This window comes from Puma concolor, chromosome B2 (assembly GCF_028749965.1).
Source record: "Puma concolor isolate L17-30 chromosome B2, mPumCon1.1.hap2, whole genome shotgun sequence".
Lineage (NCBI taxonomy): Eukaryota > Metazoa > Chordata > Mammalia > Carnivora > Felidae > Puma > Puma concolor.
In genome coordinates, this window is record NC_141671.1 from 18043177 (window position 1) to 18061372 (window position 18196).

Genomic DNA, 18196 nt, shown 5'->3' on the forward strand with positions numbered 1-18196 from the left:
CTTGAAGCTCGTGGCACCGACCTGTGCCGTTTGCAGGCACTGCCGTCTGTAGCCCGGAGATGGGCCCGTGAGCTTGTTTTTGCCACAGTTACCATCTGCCTTCGGTCAACAAACCTAGCCGCCCCCCGAAAGGCACGTGGGTCTGTGACTCCCAAGCATTGAACAACAAAAGGCAAGGTTTTGCAGCGTTGCCTGGGATAATGTCACGTACGAAGAGGGAAATGAACTTCACACCTGCTAGTAACGAATAGAAGTTGCACATTTCTCTGAAAGATTTAAGCACTCTGCCTGGGCTAGTCCATGTAAAACTGGCCCTTATGTTTTTAATGCTAGTTTAGTCCTACGGGATCTGATAAACTCTGGAAATAGGAATGTTCACTTAAATATTTGTCAAATCTACCTCACCCAGTGCTGCGTATTACACTAGAGGTATAGAGGCACCCCAGGTGAAATCCTGCCCGTAGCCTTCATAGTCTGGTTAAGTAGATGGAGAAATGTTTAGTTAGAAAATAATGGATGCGTTAAAAATAGTGGGGGCACCTGGGTGGCTCAGTCGGTTAAGTGTCCGACTCTTGGTTTCTGCCCAGGTCACGATCGCGCAGTTCGTGTGTCCGAGCCCCACATCAGGCTCTGCGCTGACCGTGGGGAGCCTGTTTGGGATTCTCTCCCTCCCTCTCTGCCCTTCCCACACACTCTCTCCAAAATAAACTTAAAAACAACAGCTTACCAAGAAAACTTTCCTAAAGGAGGCAATAATGCCTGAGCTTAGTTTTTGATGGATGGGAAATTGTCCATATAGACAAGGAAGGGACCTTGTTCAAAAAAATCCCAGAAGTTAAACACCTAGGATTCCAATGGATTCCATTACTTGAACAAGTATTTGAATGCCTATGTGCCAAGCATTGTCCCAGGATTTGGAATAAAATGGTAAAAAGAACAGACGAGCAGTCTGCTCTTAAGGAGCTCATGCCTAGTGGGCACCTTCTAGAGGGAAAACAAGCAGTTACCACGCTCTGTAAGATGTGCTATTCACATTAACAAACATGCACTGGGGTCAAGAAGCCTTTGTGCCTAAAACAGGGAGAGGAGAAAGCTGGCCCCGCCAGAGACTTAGCCAGAAACGAAGGCCTAAGAAGCACTGAGAGAGGAGGAAGTAGTGTCCCAGAGGCCAAGAGAATATTTAAACAGACTCAGATGCTGCAAGGTTATCAGCTGGGCAAATGCTGGGGGAAAAAAAAAGGGCATTAGGTTTGGTCAATGGGAGGCAATTAGCAGATTTCAGGGGCTTTAGAGTTAATGAGAAGCCCTCCCCGCCCACCCCCCGCCAATCAAGCCATATAAAAATAATGTCTAAGAGTTAGAAACAGGAAGGGAGAGCTCTAGCTGCTAAAAGAGAGTGAAGCTGAGTGAGCTGCAGTTAGAGGGCAAGTCCAATGACCTCGCAGCTTGAGGGGAAGGATCGGGCAGTCAGGCCCCTCCCTTTGTTCCCACAGGAAAACTACTCAGAGTCCACTGCTGCATCACCTGAGAGCCATCGATGGCCTTGAACGGATGCTACACAGAAAGCAGCCCAGGGGCGTCCTGCCCTTGGGCAACGCTTGGCCTCACTCTCTTTGCCACAGGAAGGGTGAGAAGGAGCCAAGGGGTGGGAGAGATACGAAGACGGGAGGGGCACCCACAGAGCCCAACTTGTGTCTCAAACTGCAAAGTCCAGTTCAAGATGGCAACGTAGGAAGAGTCTGAACTCGCCTCCCCCACAGAACACACCAAATCACATCTATTAATTCAACAGTTTCTCCTGAAGAACGATCGAGGGCTGACCGAACGGCTACTAAACAACCCCAGGCAAAGAAACCAGCAAGAGAGACAGAGACGTGGTAACAAAGGGAACCCCCACTCCCAACTCTGTGACCAGCAGTGGGGAGGGACAGTACTGAGAAATCAGGAACAGATCCCTCTCTGTCCTTGGGCACAGAAAAAAACCCAAGGCTTAAGAGAGCAACACTAGAACTCTGCCAAGCAGCAGGGTCACCGCAAGAACGCTCTCCAGGTCAGAGGGACCAGAGAATGACACAGTTTACGTTGCCACCCTACCTTGGGAACTTGGACTGGAACAGAGTCCAGCCACCATGGCGAGCAGGTCTGGTTGTTTCGGTGGGCTTGTGACCTCAGCGAACCCAGGGTCCACAAGCCCACGCCAGCCCTAGACACGCTGGAACACAGAAAAAGAACCATGGTTTAAAAGGGCAGAGGAACTATGGGAACCCTCTCCCTTCCATCTGAAGGGCCCAGACTGGAGCAGGTCTGGCTGCCCACAAGGTGTGGGTTCAAGATGCCATATTGGAGGGCCCTGGTACCATAACTGAAGCCCACAGGAGCCCTGGCCATGATGGTGCACAGAAAATAAAAAGCCAAGGTTTACAAGGGCTGAGGAACTGTGGGAAGGTTCTCTTCCCCTCCACCTTCAAAGTCCAGATGAGAACAGGGTCCGGCTCATGGTGAGTGTGCCACCTCAGTAAGCCCAGTGTTCACAAGCCCACACCAGCTCCCCTGTGGTGCTGGGGCACAGAAGACACAAGCTATGGTTTTGTGGGATTTTTATTTCTTTTCCTTTTAAAAATTTGTCAGGTCTTGTTTGTATTTTTTTCTTTTTGGTCTTTTTCTTTTTTCTTTTAGTTTACTCTTTTTAAAATTTCATTGTTTTTTCCCTTTATTCTTTCTGTAAAAAGCCATGGTTTAAGAGAGTAGCTGGTGTATCCAGCCACAGCTCCAGCCATCCAGCAGAAGTCACAAAGCACACACAGTCTACGTAGGGAACACCATACAGGGGACCACTCCTTCAACTGTAGGAGAAGTAGCCGTTTTGCTTAGTCCACAGTAAAAAGCACAAAAAGTCAAGCAAAATGGGGAAACAGAGAAATATACTTAAAAAAAAAAAAAACTCAGAAAAAGGACCAAATGAAACAGATCAGCAATATGTCTGATAAAGAACTGAAGTAATGATTGTAAAGATATTACTGGGCTGGAGAAAAGAATGGAAGAACTCATTCCAAGAAGTGAGACCAAAAAAAATATTAAAAAGAACTAAGCAGGAGAGCACCTGGGAGGCTCATTCAGTTAAGTATCCAACTTCAGCTCAGGTCATGGTCTTGCAGTGTGTGAGTTCAAGCCCCGCATCAGGCTCTCCACTGTCAGCAAAGACCACTTCAGATGCTCTGTCTCCCTCTCTCTGCCTGTCTCACCGGTCCTCTCGCTCTCAAAAATAAATAAACTTAAAAGAACCAAGGAGAGGGGTGCCTGGGTGGCGCAGTCGGTTAAGCGTCCGACTTCAGCCAGGTCATGATCTCGCGGTCCGTGAGTTCGAGCCCCGCGTCAGGCTCTGGGCTGATGGCTCGGAGCCTGGAGCCTGTTTCCGATTCTGTGTCTCTCTCTCTCTCTCTGCCCCTCCCCCATTCATGCTCTGTCTCTCTCTGTCCCAAAAATAAATAAAAACGTTGAAAAAAAAATTAAAAAAAAAAAAAGAACCAAGGAGAGCTGAAGAATGCAATAACTGAAATAAGAAAACACTAAAGGGAATCAACAGATTAGAGGATACAGAGGAACATATCAGCGATATGGAAGAGTAATACAACTAAACAAAAAGAAAACAAAATTAATGAGGTTAGATTAAGAGAGCTCTTAAGCAACATCAGGTGAAAAAACACTTGCATTATATGGGTCCCAGAAGGAGAGAGAAAGGTCTAGAAGACTTATTTAAAGAAATAAAAACTGCAGGAGTACCTGGGTGGCTCAGTCGGTTAAGTGTCTGACTCTTGATTTCAGCTCAGGTCATGATTTCACAGTGGTGGGATCGTGCCTCGCATCAGGCTCAGCATGGAGCGTGGAGCCTACTTGGGATTCTGTCTCTCTCCCCCACTCTCTCAAAATAAATAAATAAACTGGGGCACTTGGGTGGCTCAGTCCATTAAGCATCCAACTTCGCTCAGGTCATGATCTCACGGTTCATGTGTTTGAGCCCAACGTGGGGCTCTGTGCTGACAGCTTGGAGCCTGCTGAAGATTCTGTATCTCCTTCTCTCTCTGCCCCTCTCCTGCTCATGCTCTGTCTTGCAAAACTAAATGTTTTTTTAAAAAATTAAAAATAAGTAAACTTTAAAAAGAGAAATAACTGAAAACTTCCCTAACTTGAGGGAAATAGATATCCCAAGTCCAAGAAGCAAAGAGAGTTCCAAAGAAGATGAACCCAAGGCAGTCCACACCACGGCACATAATAATTAAAATGTCAAAGGTTAAAGATAAAGAGAGGATCTCAGAAGCAGCAAGAAACAAACAGTTACTTACAAGGGAAAATTTATAAAGCTATCAGCTGATTTTTCAGCAGAAACTGTGCAAGCCAGAAGAGAGTAGCATAGTATATTCAAAGTGCTGAAAGCAAAAAACCTACAACTAAGAATACCCAGCAAGGCTATCATTCTGATTTGAAGGAGAGATAAAGTTTCCCAGACAAACAAAAGATAAAGTAGTTTCTCACCATTAAATCAGCTTTACAAGAAATGTTAAAAGGACTTCTTTAAGTGGAAACGAAGTGGCCATAATTAGACATACGTAAAAGAGGAATAAAAAGATGTAAAATATGACAACATATACTTAAAATGTGGAGAAGCGAGTAAAAAGAGAAGGGGGAATCTTTTTGTTTTTAAGAATGTGTTTGAACTCAAATGACCATCAAATTAACCTGGAATGCCATTTAGTTAGGATGTAAATGGTAACCTCATGGTTACCATAAACCCAAAACATATGATAGACACACAAAAAATAGAAAGAAAGCCAAATAAAACACTATAGACATTCCTCGATCACAAAGAAAGAGAGTAAAAGAAGAAAGAAGAACTACAAAAACAACCAGAAAACAATTTTTAAATGGCAATAGGTACATACCTATCAATAATTACTTTAAATGTAAATGGCCTAAATGCTCCAATCAAAAGAGTAGTGGAATAGAAATAAAAAAACAAAAAACACACAAGACCCATCTATACACTGCCTACAAGAGGTTCAGCTCAGATGTAAAGACACATACAAACTGAAAGTGAAGGGATGGAAAAACATTCCACATGCAAATGGAACTGATCAAAAAGCCAGGGTAGCAATACTTATGTTAGACAAAATAGGCTTTAAAACAAAGATTTTAACAAGAGACAAAGCCATTACACAATGATAAAGGGATCAGTCCAACAGGAGAATATAACAACTGTAAATATCTATGCACCTACCACTGGAGCATCTAAATACATGAAGCAAATGTTAATGGACATAAAGAGATAAATTGATGATAATACAAAAGTAGGGGACTTTAATACTCTGCTCACATCAATGGATAGATAATCTAGACAGAAAATCAATGAAGAAACAATGTCTTTGAATGACATATTGGTCCAGATAGATACAACAGATATATACAGAACATTCAACCCCAAAACAATAGAATCCACATTCTTTTCACGTGCACATGAAACATTCTGAAAAACAGATCACATGTGAGGCCGTAAAACGAGCCTCAATAAATTTAAGACGACTTAAATCAAACCATGTATCTTTTCTGACCACCACAGTGTGAATCTAGTAATAATTCACAAGAAAAAAAACTGGAAAAAACACAAACACATGGAGATGAAACAACATGATACTAAACAACCAATGAGACAATGAAACAAAGAAGAAATTAAAAAAAAAAAAAAACACATGGAAACAAATGAAAATGGAAACATAATAGTCCAAAATCTCTGGGGCACAGCAAAAGCAGTTCGAAGAGCAAAGTATATGGCAGTACAGGCCTACCCCAAGAAACAAGAAAAATTTCAAATAATCTGACCTTAAGCCTAAGAAATTAGAAAAAGAACAACAAAGTCTGGGGTAAGCAGAAGAAAGGAAATAATAAAGATCAGAGCAGAAATAAATGACATAGACACTTAAAAAAGAAAATCAGTAAAACAAACAGCTGGTCCTTTCAAAAGATCAACAAAATTCACAATTCTTAGCCAAACAAATCAAGAAAAAAAAAGATAAAGGACCCAAATAAAATCAGAAATGAAAGAGGAAAAGTAACAACTCACATCACATAAATACAAAAAAATTATAAGAGATTACTGTGATAAGATATATTCCAACAAACTGGACAACCTAAAAGAAATGGATAAATTCTTAGAAATATGTAATCTTCCAAAACTGAACCAGGAAGAAATATAAAATCCGAATAGACTGATTACAGGTAATGAAATTAAATCAGTTATTTAAAAACTACCAAAAAAAAAAAAAAAAAAAGTCCAGGACCAGATGGATTCACAATCGAATTCTATCAAATATTTAAAGAAGATTTAATACCTATTTGCCTCAAACAACTCCAAAAAAATAGAATAGGAAGGAAAACTTCCAAATATATTCTGTAAGACCAGTATTACTGTGATACCAAAACCAAAGACACCACAAAAAAGAAAACTACAAGCCAATATCTCTAATGAACACAGATGCAAAAATCCTCAACAAAATATGAGCAAGCCACATACAACAAAAAAATTATTCATCGCAATCAGGTGGAATTTAGTTCTGGGATGCAAGTATGGTACAACATTTCCCAATTAGTCAACATCATACACCATATCAACAAAGCAAAGAATAAAAAATTCGATAATCCTCTCAGTAGATGCAGAAAAGCATTTGACAAGGTTTAACATTCATTCATGATAAAAACTCAACAAAATGAGCTTAGAGGGAACATACATCAACATAATAAGGGCTATAAATGACAAACCCACAGCTAACATCATCTTCAGTGGTGAAAAATTGAGAGCTTTCCCTCTAACGTCAGGAACAAAACAAGGATGTACACTCCCACTTTTTAGTTAACATAATACTGGAAGTCCTAGCCAAAGGATCAGCCAAAACAAAGAAATAAAAGGCATCCATATTGGTAAAGAAGAAGTTAAATTATAACTATTTGCAGATGACATGATACCATACATAGAAATGAATTCAGTGAAATGGTAGGATACAACATTTATACCCAGAAATTTGTAGCATTTCTAGAAATTAACAACAAAGTTGAAATTCTTTTAAATACCATTTACAATTGGACCACAAAGAACACCTAGAAATAAACTTAGCCAGAGAGGTGAAAGACCTATATTCTGAAAACTATAAAACACTGATGAAAGAAATTGAAGATGACACAAATGGAAAGATATTCCATACTCATAGAAGAATTAATATTGTCAAAATATCCACATTACCCAAAGCAATCTACAGATTCAATGCAATCTTTATCAAGATACCACAGCATTTTTCACAGAACGAGCACAAATAATATTAAAATCTGTATGGAACCAGGGTCACCTGGGTGGCTCAGTTGGCTGGGGACTGACTTCAGCTCAGGTCATGATCTCACAGTTCGGGAGTTTGAGCCCCGCGTCGGGGTCCATGCTGACAGCTCAGAGCCTGGAGCCTGCTTCGGATTCCGTGTCTCCCCCTCTCTCTGCCCCTCCCCTGCTCACCCTCTGTGTCTCTCCATCTCTCAGTAATAAATAAACGTTAAAAAAAAAAAAAATCTCTTCCTTAGCTACCATGTTCATTTGTCATTCTCATAAAGTCCTTCTAATCAAGCCAGTAAAGGCGCTTCGATTTGGGTCTGGACAAACTTTTTTTCAAAAAATTTTAACATTTATTATTGAGAGACAGAGAGAGACAGAGCCTGAACAGAGGAGGGGCAGAGAGAGGAGACACAGAATGCGAAGCAGGCTCCAGGCTCCCAGCTGTCAGCACAAAGCCCGACGCAGGCCTCGAACTCACGAACCGGGAGATCGTGACCTGAGCTGAAGTTGAACTCTCAACCGACTGAGCCACCCAGGTGCCCCTGGGCCTAGACAAACTTAATTTCCACTAATACTCCATAGTATTACAGCCTCGGACCATTCCTGCATTTCTCTGCCTCTGTTCCAGGATTCACGTTAGTCCCTCTGTGCTAACCCTAGAGAAACCCACCCTATCCTTCAAGATCTCATAATGGCACTTTTCCTCCAGGAAAAGCTGTCCCTGATCACCCCAACAAAAATGACCTCTCCCTCCTCACAACCCTGCTTGTGCCCAGTTTACACTTCACTTAGGACCCTTGTCACACACAACCTTGAGATTTTTCAGTTACCTGGTGTCTTAAGACTAACTTCTTACTAGCTAAGATCATGCCTTTTACCCATCCTACCCTGGGAGCTGACGGAAGGCTTTGGAGGGAACAGCTCTCAGATATATGTTTACCAGTTACCAGAAGTCATATACATTCTTTAGATGTTGTTCACTGAAGACGGTCAATGCAATGGCACTGAAATCCACAAAACTCCAGGTCACCAGGAGCTGTAAGCCCTAAACTGGATACACCCACATGAGATGAAGTGAATTAGATCCTATGGACTTAACTAAAAAGTGTTCTTATACTCTTTTATAAAGCTTACAATAATATACTAAACCATAGCTCATTAAAAAATTCTAAAGAAAAAAGATGACCATTAAATTGAGGCTGTAAACATTTGTTTTGGCAGACTAAATTTACACAACACAGAAGATATTATGTCACGATTATATAAGTTAACCGTTTTCAGTCCGTAGTCTTTAACTGCACTCATCCAATTATGAACAGAGTTCGTTTGTAGATGGCTTCAAATTACATAGGTTTTATTTTTCCAAAATAAATTCACTCAACTGTGCATGCAAACTTCATGCTGAGTTCAGACTTTATTAGAGCACTTAGGAATTGTCACATAGGCATCTCTCCTCTGCTAAAGCTGGCCATTTTGTTTAAGTGCTGAAGAAACTAGAATATTTACAGATCCAATGAAATAATAAGTATTTCAAAATACAACACTGTTTTCATCTGAGCTATTTGCATCACAAAGTAAATTTTCCCTCTACGAGACAGACCAAACAGCAGGTATACAGATGCTAAAATTTTTCCCCCACAAAACTCGAGGACACCTCAAATAAAAGACTGATTTTACTTTAAAATCATTAAAAAAAAAAAGCAACACCCCAAGTTAGTAAACATCCGGAGCTTATTTTCTGACCAAATTTTGATACAGAACGCTAACATTTATGACAACTGGACAATAACACAACTACAAACTACCAACGTATCCTGTTCTATTTCCAACTCTGCGGTTCTCAGGGATGCCATTTGTAGCAGAGCAAAATGAAGAAGCCAGGGCCACTGCTGTGTGACCCAAGCCAGCTTTGTCGTCTTCAGGTGGCTCAGACTGGTGGGAAAAAAAAAAAAAGAACAGCAATTAGTTGAGCCTGAACTACCCAGCTCTTGGTCCCTCAGAACTCGGTGAGCCAACATGAACGTCACTCTGTTTTATCAGCTACATCCCTAACTCAGATATCCAGCGAAGTTCTGTCTTCCATGGCCACTGGAAGCTAAAGTCAGTTCATTGCAGGAGAACTGGCCGGAGTCAAAATCACCCTGCAAAAATGTCTCGAACGTGTGACACTTCGAGGATGTGCCCACCATCTCTCAACAGTCCAGCACAGCAGGTTATTTTTTTCCTCCCGTGTTGAAGAAAAGACCAGTGTTTCTTGGGTGGAATACCAAAAGCAGTGGCTGGGCTGGCTTTCGGGGCCGTGCTGTGTGCAAAATGCATGTTTGTTAATACACAGATTGGGACTGAGCCCAACGTGATGCTCATAAAACAAGATGTAGGTAAGAGCTGATATCAACGAGGGAACAGATTTTCCCGTCCTAAAGCGTCCTAGGCGCAGGCTCATCTGCAAAGAATGGCAGACAGAATCACCTGTGTGATTTAAGTTATTTCTCTTTTTTCTGTGTTCAGCTCGGGTAATTTGACTTGGGCATGATAGACAGTACTAGATATGTACCCAACATCTGTTCTCCCTTTCTTATTTACAGAACCCCACTTGTTAGGAAGACAGTAACCGTTAAATTCTCCCCCAACTCCCTTTCAACCAGGGTGGGCTACTGACCCAGTCAGTAAGATGGAGACAAACTTCTGTTGGTTTGGGCTTCCACGAAAACAGTTTTCTTAATTTAGAAAAAAACGGAAGGGGAAGGTAGATTTTCCTGGCACACGTCTTTGACCTTTCACATTTCACCTATTCTCGTCCTTCCTACCTGGAGTGTAGAAGAGATACCCAGAAGTACAGTGGACACTCTATCGAGCCCAAAGCCATATGAAGGATGGCTGAGCAGGAAACTAAAGGGACCTGGGTCTCTGATGGCTGCTTGCTGTTACCGCATCACCGGCCCTGGATAACCTCCCTCCCTCTGGGCTGCCGCTTACAGGGAAAAAATAAAACCCCTATTTGGTGTAGCTGCTGCAGCCTGATTCCTGTTACATGTGACCAACTGTAACATGTACATTTAATTCACATTTGATCCAGTTCTCCAGTAGAGCTGGGAATTAGGCTAATATTCTTAGTCCAGATTTGTCTTTTTCCTATATCCTCTTTTAGCGCTATTTTGATGTGAAGATTTGTTATTTTTGTTTCTCTAAATTTTGGGGGGCCTTCCCAAATTTTTTCCTGATAATTCAAGTGATTCAAGATATAGGTCAAGTGATTCAAGATACAGGTAAAAGGATGATCACTACAAAATTATTTGTAATAATAATTTAAAATAACCTGGATGTGCATCAATAGGGAATCAAATGTATAAGTTGTAGCAGATCCACAACCTAGAATATTTTATAGTTATTAAAAAATAATTCTGGACTTGTAAAAGGATCCTTTTATTGCTCAGAGAACGAACAAAAATACACATAATATTTAGTATAACATTTATGTTACTTAAAGACATACACATGTATACTTATACAGACATTTGTATACATTCTTCTATAAGTATTGACAAAGTGTCTGAAAGAACATATACCAAACTATAAAGAGGTGGTTACTTCTAGATCACAGGTAAGAAGGAGGGTTAAGGAAAGGGGGAAAAAATAACTCTTTATAAATGTTATGCTGTTTGAGTTTATTCCACAAAAGTAATTCGTATCCGGGACTAAATTCTAAAAATAGAGAAGCAATCTAATATAAGAAGATTCACCTAAAATGTCACTACACAGAAATACCCCAGTTTTGGTGCATATCTTCTAGAATCTAGACCTCTCACTGTGTATACATGCACGTACATATGCGCAAACTCTCTTGTCACACCATCCTCCTTGTTATCGCATTGGTCAACTGGTTCTTCTCTTCTTCTCGCTTCATCTCCCTGGAGCAGCCCAAGAGCTTTGTCCTGGCCCTTCTCCCTAGGCTCAGTCCCTAAGTCAATTCAGCCAGTCTTATGCTCAGCCTTCGGCCATGAGTTTCAGTCTCAAATATCCAATCACCCACTAGACAACTCCATTCAGATGCTGAAATCACACACTGAATATATGTTCCCAATTAAACTTTTAATATCTATCCACAACCTCCCCTTTGCCCTCCCTGCAAAACCAGACCTTTCCCAGTCTTCTCTATCTCATTAAATGACACCAATCTTTACCAGGCTACTCAAACCCCAACTCTGGATGTGGTCCTTTTCCCTTCCCACCACATCTAACTCATCAGCCAGCCTTCCAGCTCCCTCTCTGCTGCCTGCGTCATCCAATCCCCCATCCCAACACACAGAGGGCATTAAGAGGAGTCCTTTACTATTACCCTTTTCACTGCCACTGGAATAAAATCCTGTTCCCCTTTCATAGCCCATAACGTGACCACTGCCATCACACAACCTCATACTACTCTGCCTCACTCCTGTTGTTTGGCCCCCACCGGAACATACCAAGCTGCATATGGCCTCAGACATCCATCTCGGCCATTCCCTCTGAAATGCCCTTCCCTGCTCTCCCCACGGCTGGCTCCCTCCCACCTTCCAAGTTAGCTCAAATGTCACTTCCTTAAGAGAAGTTTGACTGGACTCTTTCCACACCGAATCAGTCTCTTTCATCACACTTCTTTTCTTCTTACCACTGTCACAAATTTTTATCTATTTACTCTTCACTCTCTGTCTATCCTACTAAAATGTACCCTCTAGACGGTCAAGGACCCCTTGGGTATCATTCTAGCCCCAGCAGTGAAGACAATACTTGGCACCTAATAGATGCAGCAGTTTGTGGAGTGAATGAACATAATACACCCTCATCGAACATTTAAAACAAGTGGGATCTGGGGCGCCTGGGTGGCTCAGTCAGTTGAGCATCCGACTCTTGATTTTGGCTCAGGTCATGATCTCACAGTTCAGGAGGTGGAGCCCCACATGGGGCTTTGTGCTGACAGCACAGAGCCTGCTTGGGATTTTTTTTCTCTCCCTCTCTATTGCAGAATAAATAAATAAACTTTAAAAAAATAAAACTAAAAAACGAAATGGGATCACGTGATATACAATGCTTTTCAAGAGGCTTTTAACTTTTTACTCACGATCAAGTGTCTTCCCGAATCAATTAATCTAATCTAATTCTTTTCAATGGCAACGCGACATACCATGTAAGTGTATCGATCTATTTAACCAAGCTTCAGCTAGGCATTCAGGCACTTTCCAACAGCTCCTTATCAGAACTGTTATACATACTACTCTACATATCCTTGCATAGTCCAATTTAATCTTTAAGAGAGTTCTCTAGAAGTGGGATTGCCGGGTCAAACATCACAAAGCACAACTTTGGATCCCGAAGGAGTTCTTAAAAATCAACCACTTTATTTATTTTTTTTTTTTTTGATAACTACTATACTCTAAGATATATGGAATTACATTCTTAACGAAAATATATTTGGATATGGTCTACTTAGGGAATCTACCTTAGACCTCTAAATTGAAATTTTCAAGTCGATAACTGTATAAAAAGCCCCATTATTAAATGCTGTGGGAGGGGCGCCTGGGTGGCGCAGTCGGTTAAGCGTCCGACTTCAGCCAGGTCACGATCTCGCGATCCGTGAGTTCGAGCCCCGCGTCAGGCTCTGGGCTGATGGCTCAGAGCCTGGAGCCTGTTTCTGATTCTGTGTCTCCCTGTCTCTCTGCCCCTCCCCCGTTCATGCTCTGTCTCTCTCTGTCCCAAAAATAAATAAATGTTGAAAAAAAAATTAAAAAAAAAAAAAAAAATAAATGCTGTGGGAAAGAAGCAAACAATATTCAAAGAACCTAACCGGGTGAGAGGGTTGCTATCTTTAAAGTGACTGCATCCAAGAACAGGATAGTTCGTAGTTGTTCAACACATTCTGTATTTGTTCACTCCATGGGCCTCACAATACTTCCAGAAAGCTCACAGGGTGGTAGCCCCACGAGCTGCTGGGCCATCTAAAGAAGCATTAGGGCTCATAGTAATACTTCTATAAACTTCTTCCTTGAAAAATCTCTCCAAATCCATCCCATCCTGTCTCCAATCCTCAGCCTTCCCAATATCCTCGGCCTCTTCTTGAAAGAAAATGTCTCCCTCCCTTCTCCTTTTCACTAAAATGTGGTTGACTTCTGAGGGTACCACCTTCCCCAACACCCTCTCTCAATTAAAAGTTTTTTGTCGTTGCTGTTGTTCTTTTTAACTCTGTTATCCCATTACTTCCTGGCCAGGCAGAGAAACAGGTATTCTCCTTGCTCCAAAATGCCAAAGACAGGAATTGTTCTCCTGCAGACACTTCTCTGCTGCTTATGCCAACCATCTGAATTATCATCCGTCACCCATCATCTTGGCCCCTCTGTTCACTTGGCCCTGCTTCCTGTCAAGCCTTAGTAGTTACTGAAACTCCGTCATGAGGGACCCACCTTCACTCTCTGGCTTCTCAGTTCTTTCACTTCCTCACCTCGTATAGGATTTTCTTCCATTTCACCATAGCTACACTCTCTCGGATGTTATCATTACAGAAATCTTGATTCATAACATCCCGTTTTCTAACTGCATTTTTCGGGCCTTTCCCAGCCACCTGCTGTCCTTCCCTCACTGTCCTTTTGATCCCACTCAAACTGTCAGTCCATTGACATTATTTATGGACGGAATGTCTGTATCACCCCCACTCCATTCAATTGTGGAAACTCCCCCCATCCCCGCCATGTGATGGTGTTAGGAAGCAGAGCCTCGGGGAGGTAATCAGGATGAAATGAGGTCAGGAGATGAGCCCTCACAAGTGGATTAGTGCTCTTAGAAGAATCAGGACAGAGTTTGCATTCTCTGCTCTCTACCTTGTGAGAACGGACATCTTTATGTTACTGAGTCTCCCCATCTATTGGTCCTGAAATTAGTAATAATGCATTTAGAGTTTCTCCATTAAGCATGATACTGGCTTCTGGACTGATTTATCATACTACAGAGTATCTCATTACTACTATTTTATGTGGGCTTATACAAATTCAGGCACAGATGTAGACTTTTCTCAAACACCTTTTGAAATCTATGAAAGAGAGTCACAATGATTTTTCTCCCTAGGTCTATCAGCAATCAATGTATTGATAGATTCCCTAATATCACACCATCTTTGTATTGCTGGAATAAATCTCCCTTGATCGTGACACATTACTCCTTTCAAAAGGTGCTAAATGGTGTTTGCCGATATTTTGCTTAGAATTTTGCCTTAATTATTTTGAGGGAGATTTGTTCTATGGTTCTCTGTGTAATTCTTGTTGGATTTTAGCATTGTCACACAAGGTTCATTTAAAAATTGGGTAATTTTTATTCTTCTGTGTGCTGGAACAGTACTAACGTTACCCTTTAGTACCATTTAGTCAACAGCACCGAAGTTATCCTTTCCTGAAGGATAGAAGAACTTCGTGCACAATCTGAACCATACACATCTCCATGGTAGTTCTTTTTGACTCTCCACTTCTTCTGTGAATAGTTCCCATCCCTGCAGGAGTCCATTTTGTTAAATTGTAGTTTCCTGGAAAATTGCCCATGATTCCAAGTCCTCATCAAAACCAGTTAACACATGAACAAATAAACTCTAGTCCCTGCTTGACCCACACATTCCTTCCACCCCAGGTCTCCCCCACCTCCCTAACTGGCAACGCCATCCATCCAACTGCTAGAAAACAGAATCCCAGGAGTCATCCTTACTTTATGCATCACTTCCGTCTATCAATGATTTATAAACCCTGGCCCCAAAAGGTACCTGGTGTCTCCCCATTTCTCACCGTCTCCAAAGCCCCTCCATCCAGTTCAGCTCCTCTCCTCTATTCTCACTTCCCCAGTCAATTCTTAACAAGGCAGCTAGGATGGGATTCTTAAAATGTAAATCAGATCACAGTACCCTCACCCCCAATGCCTTTGCTTGAACCCACCCATATTTCCTTCACCTGTAGTACGAAATTCAAGCTCCTCAGCCTGTTCAGTGAGGCCCTGACCTCAATGAGACTCAGTCATGCTCCCAGCTTCCTTTCAAGTAACTGTCCCCTCAAACACCACTCTGAGCTAAGAACTTTCAGTTTTTCAAATATGTCATGTTCTCCCCTACCCAATCCTGTTGCCTTAAACTGTTCCTAAGTCTGGTTCCTTCCTATTCTTTTTCTTTTTTTTTTTTTTTTAATGTTAGTTTTGAGGGAGAGACAGAGCATGAATGGGGAAGGGTCAGAGAAAGAGGGAGACACAGAACCTGAAGCAGGCTCCAGGTTCTGAGCTGTCAGCACAGAGCCTGACACGAGGCTCGAACCCACAAACCGTGAGAACATGACCTGAGCTGAAGTGGGATGCTTAACCGACTGAGCCACCCAGGCTCCCCTGGTTCCTTCCTATTCTTGAAACCCTATCTTGAATGTCACTTCCCCACAGAGACCTTTGATGACCATCCTATCTGAAACTGCACACCCTTGCTCTCGGCCACAGCACTTGTATCCCTCAAAAGCACTTTGTAAACTTGTGCTTAGTTTATTTGCTCACTTGTCTCTTTCTGTCTTTCTTCAAGGAATTTATTTGCAACGGGGGCGGGAACATATCTGTGTGTTACCAATCGTAGCTCCATGTTTAGCCTGTTGCCCGATGCAGAGCAAGCACTCAATTATAAATATTTGTTCAATGAAAGACCAGATCCAAAAGGATAATTTCTAGCATGGAAAATATTATGAAAGAGGAGAAAGCTTCTTGGAGCCCAGAGCGTTAGAACATCTTTCACTGCTTACTTTCCCCCATTCCAATTCCATCGAAGCAATCCTTTGCACCTACCCCAGGAATGCAGTCGTCACACAGGACTTTGGCTTTCCTCATGAAGACTGATCTGGATTGAGCCTGGAAAAAACGGATCCATCTCATTATATTTAGCCAATTTAAGACTATACACAAATGTACATACATACATCATAAGGTTATTTCATAGATCGTTACATTCCTGGATGTCAGCTGAGGAGAATCAATGGCCAATCCAGGATATCATTCTAAGTAATTGATATTTTCACTTGGTCCTATTTCATGCACTGCATCTGTCAACACCACTAGCCCAAAACATAGGTAGAGGGATCTCATGACAACCATTCAAAGTATTAATCCCTACTTCCTTGTAGCACTGCGCTAGGGGCTGAAATAATCTAGTCTGAAATAATCTAGTCTAGTGAAAGGAACGGTCTCCTTTCCCTAGCAAAATATGTAAAAACCATCACTGATGCACAAACATGCCAAGAGGGCAGCCACTGGGTACCAATCAGATCCAGATACTGGATCTTGACCAAGTCCAGCCTGGTGCCCAGTAAGCACCCAGCATGAGCTAAGAGCATCATTATCATCTCTCCTCTACAAGCCACGGGGTGGTTTCCTTAGGTGATTGGAAGAGTGGAGAGCAAAGGCAAAACCCTGGGAGATGTGTATTTTGGAGGGATTTTTTTTTTTTTTTTTGAGTATTCTAAAGTCATACAAAGGGTCTATTGTCAAGGGAGGTGAAAGCAAATAGTAACTATTCCTACAATGTAATCTGTATGAACTGAAAAGACAGTTGTCTAAAAGCTGAGGTTTAGTCAAAATAAGTGAATTCTCCAGGTTTCAGAAATCTAGGGGGTATAATCTTCTCTACTTCTTAATCTAGTGTTGGTTTATATCAGCAGTTCTCAAAGTGTGAACCTTTGGGACCCGCTAAGGGACCCCTTAATTTGGAGACCCCTAAGCTTCCAAAGGTTCCTTGAGTCCAAAACTACTTTGGTAATAATGGTAAGTAATAGTAAGACATCATTTGCTTTTTTTCATTCTTTCTTGCACAAATATACAGTGTCTTCCAGAGGCTACAAGATATGTGATATCACAGCAGACTGAACTGAGAAGCAGATATGAGAATACAGCTATCTTCGGTGAAGCCTGATATTAAAGAAATTTGCAAACACAACCCAGTGCTATTCTTCTCACGTTTGTCTTGAAAAATCTGCTTATTTTTCATAAAAATATATTACTAATATCAATATGTAAAATTTGTTATTTTTTTCATTAGTCATTGTATTTTTTTAATTTTTTTTTTAATGTTTATTTATTTTTGAGACAGAGAAAGACAGAGCATGAGCGGGGGAGGGTCAGAGAGAGAGGGAGACACAGAATCCCAAGCAGGCTCCAGGCTCTGCGCTGTCAGCACAGAGCCTGACACGGGGCTCAAACACACAGAGTGTGAAATCATGTCCTGAGCTGAAGTCGGACGCCCAACCAGCTGAGCCACCCAGGCGCCCCAGTCATTGTATTTTTACAAACCAGTCTTTTGAATACGTTCAGCCATGAGTGAAAAAAACTCATTATCATTTGAATTGTGAGCTACATATATCATGACAAGACTTTTGGAGAGTGAACCCAGGATAAACCCATACCAGTAAAACAAAAACCACTAAAAACGACAACAACAAAAAAAACCTCCCGAACATGATATATAATAAATATATATACATATTAATTTAACATAAAAATTATTGGAAATTATGTATTATCCTGAGTTATTTATGTCAAATTCTATTTTTTAAATGTCTTTCTTTCACATTTTTAAGGTATAATTGATACACAATGTAATATTAGTTACAGGTGCATACAACACAGTGGCTTTAACAACGCTGTAGGTTATGCTATGCTCACCATGGTGCGGCTACCATCTGTCACCATACGATGCTACTAAAATACCACGAACTGGGGGCACCTGGGTGGCTCAGTCGGTTAAGCGTCCGACTTCGGCTCAGGTCATGATCTCGCGGTCCGTGAGTTCAAGCCCCGCGTCGGGCTCTG

The 18196-nt window shown here is 41.6% G+C and overlaps 1 protein-coding gene across 1 annotated transcript in view; it reads right to left on the reverse strand.

Moving 5' to 3' along the window:
* Window positions 1–1208: 1208 nt before the first annotated feature.
* The window catches only part of SYCP2L (synaptonemal complex protein 2 like), a 103614-nt gene continuing 86626 nt past the window's right edge, over window positions 1209–18196 (reverse strand). The window contains exons 27-28 of the mRNA XM_086708372.1: window positions 2095–2212; window positions 1209–1223 (exon numbers count right to left, since the gene is read on the reverse strand). Coding sequence (XP_086564498.1) covers window positions 1209–1223; window positions 2095–2212 — 133 coding nt within the window. The remainder of the gene's footprint in view (window positions 1224–2094; window positions 2213–18196) is intronic.